The sequence below is a fragment of the Sceloporus occidentalis genome, unplaced genomic scaffold (genome assembly GCF_023333645.1).
Source record: "Sceloporus occidentalis isolate IW3139 unplaced genomic scaffold, rSceOcc1.0.p SCAF_4, whole genome shotgun sequence".
In the NCBI taxonomy this organism is placed as follows: Eukaryota; Metazoa; Chordata; class Lepidosauria; order Squamata; family Phrynosomatidae; genus Sceloporus; species Sceloporus occidentalis.
In genome coordinates, this window is record NW_028316984.1 from 164806445 (window position 1) to 164813943 (window position 7499).

Genomic DNA, 7499 nt, shown 5'->3' on the forward strand with positions numbered 1-7499 from the left:
TTTATAAAGGAGCCACCAGGATGGTATTTTCTACCTTGTTTTGTTTTTTCTAATCAGTATGGTTTATCCCTTGTTTAGGCAGACTAATATACATCTGGGGCCTCCATTCTCAAGGGAGATCAAGAGGAAGCGAAAGCCAATAATGGCAACAGCCTCCCTTTCTAGTCCAACCTCAGGTAATGTGGCTAAACTATAGTATAAAATGATTAATTATTTTGTGGTATGCAGTTTTGAAGGAGTAGGTGTATGAGATGTAGGAGAAGATCTGGATGTTCAGAAATGTCTTCAGGGTTTCCAGTCCAAAATACTCCAAAGGTAGAAGATTTATGTGAAATCTTCATTTACAGTGTAAAAATGCCAAGATAGTATTGGAAGCAGCAACTCAAGTTACTGCTTTTTTCATGATGAGAGTAGGTTTGAAAATGTGGAAGGAACATCTGGTGAATAATTGAGATCCAGCAAAGTCCCAGGTGGCATGGTATCTATTTTTTTTTTTTTATTCCCACTGAAACCATTCTTCTTGCCTACAATGGCCAGCTGGGGTATAATCCTTTTGCAAAAGAAATATGGATGGCCCTCCACATTTGTGGCTTTGATGTTTGCGCATTTGATTAATATGTTCTCTATAGGAACCTCTAGGTCTTCCAATGTAATTATTCCAGAATTTGCCTGTTGACTGACACTGGAGGACCTAGAGATTCCTAGGGAAAAAAACTTCTCTAGACATGTATAGGTCCGCCAGTGCAATTCTGTGGTTGCTTCTGCCAGATGTTACCCATAGAGTTGTGCTGGAGGACCTTGATATTCCTAGAGAGGTGTTCTCTTAGGTTTAAAAAACTGTGTTTTTTAATTTGCGTTAACCCCCCCTTACATGAGGGTCATGCACCTCTAACACCAACACATGTGGAGGGCCCACTGTAAACTTCTGCAAACTTGGTTTAATTTTCATCATCATCATCATCATCATCATCATCATCATCATCATCAATCATCGCTATTTTGCAAAATGTGTCTTTTCTTGGCATAGAATTTAGTTTGCCTTAGTACTATGTGTGTTTGAACACAGAAATTTGTCCAGTCCAGCCACTAGCAGCGGGCCCTTTAGAAACCTTTTTGTATAAATTGAAGTAGGAGCTGGATTTTGGCTTCCTTTTTGTGTCAGTCTCAGACACATCAGGGAATAAAAATACCTTTAGGCAAAGAGCATCTTACTCATTGAGGGGAATTATATTGTGCCTTGAGGGCAGAGAGGGCTTCCTTGTTCTCTGGCTGTATTTTCCTCTATAGTGGCAAAATGTGATTTTCCTGGTTATAAAAGGAACATGCCGAGGCAATCTAGATTGTCCCAATGTAGCAGAAAATCCTTCCTTTTAACATAAATATGTATATCTATAAATGTCTTTGTGAATGTTTTGGAAGGAACTGAGGTAACTTTTTGTCCACTAGTAAGGAAGACAGCAGTAAGACCAAAGATTCCAAAGAACCAGCTTCTTGTAGCTATGGCAGCATCAATGCTATATTGTCAGCTTTATCTTTTTTTTGCTGCATCTGAACTGTGGAAATAATCCAGTTTGATACCACTTTAACTTGCATGGCTCAGTGCTGTGTAACTCTCAGATTCATAGTTTGTTGTGGCACTAGAGCTCTGTGTCAGAAAAGGCTAAATATCTCATAAAACTACAGTTACCAGAATTGAATAGCATTGAGCCAAGCCAGTTAAAGTGGTGTCAAACTGCATTATTTCTGCAGTGTTCATGCAGCCTTTTTTCCCCTGGAGGGAACATTCTCATGGTGCCTATCTGTCTTCAGCAACCACCAGTGATTCCAGAGTTCCTTTGATACAGGGGTCCTCAAACTTATTGCTGCCTACTTAGTCAACTCAAAACCACGATTGCCACTGGCCTTTCTGCTCCTTTTCGTGAAAGCCAATAAACTGGGTGCTTGTGTTGCTGTGGGCTTTGAAGAAGGTCAAAGTGGTGTGTCCTACTCCTTCATGTTCCAGATCTCAGCACAATGAGACCTTATTTTCCCTTTCCAGTGTCTAGGGATGTGGCAATTTCCAAGTCACATTAAGCTGGACTCAATTTAAAGGCCCAGAAACATTCCCTCCAAGCAACCTGACAAATGGATTAAATTAGATTTTTATTGTGCTTTTCTGTCCAAAGCAGACACAAATTGGCTTAAATAGTAACAACACATGGTAAAAGAAAAAGAAAACAAAACAGTAGGAAACAAGTAATGGATTTGAGGCAGTATATTCTAGGAATATACTTGTCCATCAAGTAGCAGGCTCAAGGAGTTGCACTTAACCTGATCGCTAGAGAAGAGTGCTCGTGACTGTTACGAGATCACAAGTGGGTAAGGCAAAAGGTGTACCTGGAAACCTGAAGATGAATCTGTTCTGAATTCTGAACCTACACTGGCTTCTCTTTAAAAAAAAAAAAAGGAAAAGGAAACAAAACAAAAGAGAGAGAGACAGAGTGAGAAAGAGGAAGTGGTGGTGGGAGGAGTGAGTGCTTGTGTGGCTATTAAAGCAAAATAGATTATTATTATTATTGTAAGGAACATATACATGCCTGATCATTGGGCTTTCTTTCATCTTCTTCCACCAATGTGCTTTCAGTCATCACTGACTTGGCTATTTCCTTGCTTGATTACTTTGTGGACCTCACTTTTTTTTCATTGTAGATTTAACTACATGTGACAGATTTTTGTCTCTTCAGTGAAAGATTGAGATGAATCAGAATTCATCCCAGAACTTTAGATTAGAGAGTTTGTATAAGTGTTGATGCCCCTAGCGGGCAACGCTGGCTAAGCCCAATTGTTCTAATTTCACTTGTTGACCAGGTCCTGCTTCAGTAAACTCCTTCTATGCAACCTGAGTGCCCCACAGAGGTGAAGGACACAGCCTGAGCTGGCTCCATCAGTCAGCAGAACAAATGGGCTTGCTCTGCCTAACATCGGGCCATCTCAGATTCCACCTCTTTTATAGAGATGAGTGATGAAGAGAGGCTCGTTCTGCTTTGCCGCTGTATTAATACACATCAGGGGCCAGCTCCCGGCACTAAATCACACTCCTGCATACATCTGTTATCAGACTCCTCACCGATGTGATGAACAAGACTGCAGATAGAGGCTTCCTCGTGTCATTCTTTATAGGATTTTCCTAAAAGAATAAATAGCTCAAATCTCTGCCAACACTCTCCCCTGTCATTGTGATGAATTTAGCTTCTTTCTTAAACATGCAGCAACAAATCTTCTTTAGCCATGGACCCCTCCCCCTCCCCACCTTCAGAAAGTTTTGTGGAATTTGACTGAATTCTAGATGATAACAGTCAGACCCCTGAAGATATAAATGTGCATTCAGTGGTTGGAACTAAAGCAGCCATTGAAGTTCTTATTTAAGAAGCCTAATGAGATATTTAGTAGTATATATGCAAAAATTCACAGCCCCTTGCTATGGAAAACTCTGAATTACCATTCTCAGGCTTTGTACTTGCAGTTCATGGTCTGTTGCCCACACGTGAGTCATATGACTGTTTATAGGTAATGAGTGTGGCTGTGCCTAGACTCAACATCAAGGTGCTGTCTTTGTGAACTAGTGTCTCTGCAGTAGCTGGAGAAACCGGAATGACTCCATATACCTTATTGCCATAGGGACATTATATCCTGCTTTTCTGCCATCACAGGACTCAGTGGCAGAGCTGGGTGTTATACTTCTGAAACATATGAGTGGAAGTTACCTCTTATCTGACTGGGTCAGAATTTCCATCCATAGGCGTGAACTGGAAGAGCTGGAAAGAAATCCCAGCTTGTTACTGAGCACTAGTCAAGACCCAGAATATTCTCTAGTGAGTGAGCAAGCACAAAGAATCTGATTCTGGACTAAGTTTGGGATACACCTACTCTCTCCATCTTCCTGAACACCCAATTTCTGTGTATCCTTTTAAAGAAAGGAATGGCACATAGAGTGCCTCTTACCTTTTAAGGTATTGAGCATCATTTGCACATTGATGGAGTTGCCCTTGTGTTCTCTCATGCTCTAAGTCTATGGTTTTGAGAGGAGGAGCTGTTAGTATAAGCAGCCTGCCAGGTAATATATCCTGAACCTGCCAGATTTCTTTCAGCCATATTCTCAGTAGGTTGAAGAAACCCTGTTGTTGTTTCTCCCCTTGCTTCTTTTGTGTGGCACAGAGGTAGATACTGAGTAGTATGTTTGGGCTGACTCACTGGCAGTCTGGAATACATCTTTCAGTTTCCCCCATGAGGTGTAGATTACCTTTTTGGTAGAAGCATTCTTTTGCTATATACACAAAATACATATAAGGTTTAGAGTGTTCCTATCTCTGTACTTAAAAATAATTTACTTTTTTAGAAGGAACCAGTGTGATTTCTTCTTCTTCCTTGCTGCAAAAAAGTACAGGCAGGATGAATATTCTTTGAAACTTGGGAGCTTTATAGCAGAATGAAATACAAAAAAGGAGGAGTTAGATGCATGTTTCCTTATGCCAGGTCACAGAATTTTATTTATATGAGCTCAGAATTCCAATTTTCATTTTGTGCACAAGATTACAACCTGGTGTCTCTGTTTTATTGTTTTTGTTGCTTCCAATGTAATATTTGGAGCTTTTGTCTCAATTATTGTATTGTTTTAATTAGCTCTGTATATAGAGAGGGGATAAGGTGGTTTAGAAATCTTTGAATTAAAATATTCGTATACAAAGCTGGAACTGCTACTAGTTGACTAGCATAAAACATTTTATGAGATTTTCAGAAGTTAATCTAGAGTTAACTAGAGAATGATTTCAACTATTGGATTTTTTCCCTCTTATACTTTGCGATCAGGGTAAAAAGGAGAGTTTGAATTATGTCCATGTGTTTCAGTGTTTGACTGGACAAAGTCTTCCCAGCAATATAGAAGCAGGGCATCCGTCAGCAGAAAATGTGATTTTTTGGATATCACTTAAAAAATTAAGCTGATGAAAGAAAGAGGGCTTTGGAAGTTTCTTGCTATCCCTGCCCTTTAGGAGCCCCATAAACTGGGAGGAAATGAATGAAACATGCTATAATGTTCGGAAGGATTGACTAGGCACACATTTTGATATGCAAAATCATAATTATGTATCCCCTTTTGACATGACTTTGTTGTTTTTTTCTTCCCCTACTGCCGTGGTGTTCTAGCTGCTTTATCCATCCACAGAGATACATCAGAAACTAGCCCACCAGCGACACACTCTCAGAGGCACCACAACTGACTGGATGTTTAGAATCCATTTGTCAGGAAGAAGCCCCATCACTACTACCTGAGGCAGCTTTAAAAAAATGCCACCACATATGGTCCTTGACTGCACCAAAAGAAGGCAGCTTTTTCTCTTCACAGCTAGTTGGGCTGTTACGTTGGACTGCGGACTGTCAGGATGTTCATCAGGCACCTTGTCTGGCATTAACTCTCCAGTGATAGCATGTGATCTGTTTTATTCCACACTTACTGCAATTTGTGTCTGTAACTCCATGTAAAAATGTATAATCTGTGTTGGGGTTACCATACTTAATAATGTTTCTGCTGTTGCTGTCCAAGTATTTGTTATGCACTCTTATTTTCAGACCCTGGAGCTGCTGGCTGTACATGTGCAAATATTATTGGCTATTGCAAATGCCTGTCTATGTTGTAAAACTCTTTGTTTTTCAAAAATACCCGTTGTTGTAGAGCCCTGTGTTCAACAGGAGGAGTTCTAATTGCAATGTATTCGAGAGGCAGAGCCTCTCTCCTTGGTGAGAATAACTGCTGAAAACAGGCTAGTATGTATTCCTGATTATAGTGGAAGATAGCAGAGTGTAAGCTTCATATGAACTAGGTGTCTTGATTTTTACATTAGGAACACTTCCAAAGGTACTTGTTCGTCAACATTTTGGGCAGATATATTCCTTTCCAGGCTGTTTTTTATGTCGCATTCTTCTTCTTCCATGTTTTTTCATCTTGTACTATGAATGTACTCTAGTATTGATCCTAAACTAAGGCAGCTTCTCTGTTACCTAGTTTTCCTATGTCTTACTACACAAGCCAGTGGAGCCATAAATGCACAGATTAGATGTGTTCTGTTAGGAAGCTTTTGCACTGTATAAACCTGAATGCAAATGGCGATGAAAAAGGGTACTAGCCATACTACTGTTTTGAAAGCTGGAGTAGAAATCCATCCAAGACATTAAGCTAGGTCCTATGTTGATATTCTCACAGCTTTTTAAATATAATGTCGTTTCATAATAGTCTTTTTGCAGGTGCATCCACTTACTCTAGGAGCCTTAGATCTTGCATTTGTTGATACATCTGCATTTTTAAAAACATGTGTCATAGGTCCATGTTATATATGTATTGGAGAGAATGAGAGACTTGAACATGCAGAAACTCAAAAGGATTTTTTCCAGCTCTATTCTCCCCCCCCCCCCCCCAACACACACACACATCTGGCCATTCCAGTCCATTGGCATCGTAATGCCTGTGACTGCTCAAGCTTAATGTTGCATTCAAATTATTAAAGAAATCCAAACATTTCCTTTCTTAACATGTGTACAGAGAAAGGTACACATTTTCTTCAGTGTTCATCTCCCTCCCTCTGTATATGCGCGTGTGTGTGTATATATATACATAGAGAGGAAGTGTGTGTGTGTGTGTGTATGCATATATATATATATATATATAGAGAGAGAGAGAGAGAGAGAGAGAGAGAGAGTATACACATACATACATACACATATATAGTGTATGTTTGGAGTGGAGCTTTGTCTCTACAACATGTCCCTCCCTCCCCATTCTTCAGTATATGTAAACAGGGTTACAAAATAGTCCAAATTCATAGGTACCAGGATCATATTTTTGGAGTCTGGACAACTGCTAACTCACTGTGTATTTTAGCACTTTTTATAGTACAGCTTTTAGTGCTTTTTAGAAATTACCTATTTGAAGTCTCCCTTGACATTTCATTTTTACAAGATGCACCCAGATGTATATCCAGAATTGTATCTTTGATTGCATCCCACTGTCTGTGTGGCACTTTATGGTACAAGGCCAGTGTGAATGGAATCACGCCTTGCTCCTTTGCATATGGAATTCAGCTATTGGAAGCAAAGTGCTGCTCTTTAGATATAGAAAGATGATTAATGTGTTTCATCTGCTTGTATAATGCTTTGATCTTTTTGCCTTATCTCATGAAATTGTGTATAGCATGATGGCATAGGAAAATTTATTAACTGTATGCAAAAATATTCAAAAGGTGACCCTGGACATGATTACCCATGTGATGATATGGGTTTATTAGAGCAACTCATACATGCCTTACTACTACAGTTTTGTTAGTGACCCCTTTCCTTTTTCATAACTATTAGTGATAATTATGTATTCCAGGCACAGACTCGGATCTTCATAAGCAGACTGTTCTCCTTACACACCGTAAAATTCCCTAGGTGGGAAAAGTTGTTGTTGATCTATACAAAGGATGAACATT

At 39.5% G+C, this 7499-nt stretch overlaps 1 protein-coding gene across 3 annotated transcripts in view; it reads left to right on the forward strand.

Moving 5' to 3' along the window:
- The window catches only part of GPATCH2L (G-patch domain containing 2 like), a 45798-nt gene extending 39137 nt beyond the window's left edge, over nt 1-6661 (forward strand). For all 3 annotated transcript variants that reach the window (XM_089522255.1, XM_089522257.1, XM_089522256.1), the window contains 2 exons: nt 79-176; nt 5182-6661. In XM_089522255.1, coding sequence (XP_089378381.1) covers nt 79-176; nt 5182-5255 — 172 coding nt within the window. In that variant the 3' untranslated portion in view covers nt 5256-6661. The remainder of the gene's footprint in view (nt 1-78; nt 177-5181) is intronic.
- Nucleotides 6662-7499: the final 838 nt, after the last annotated feature.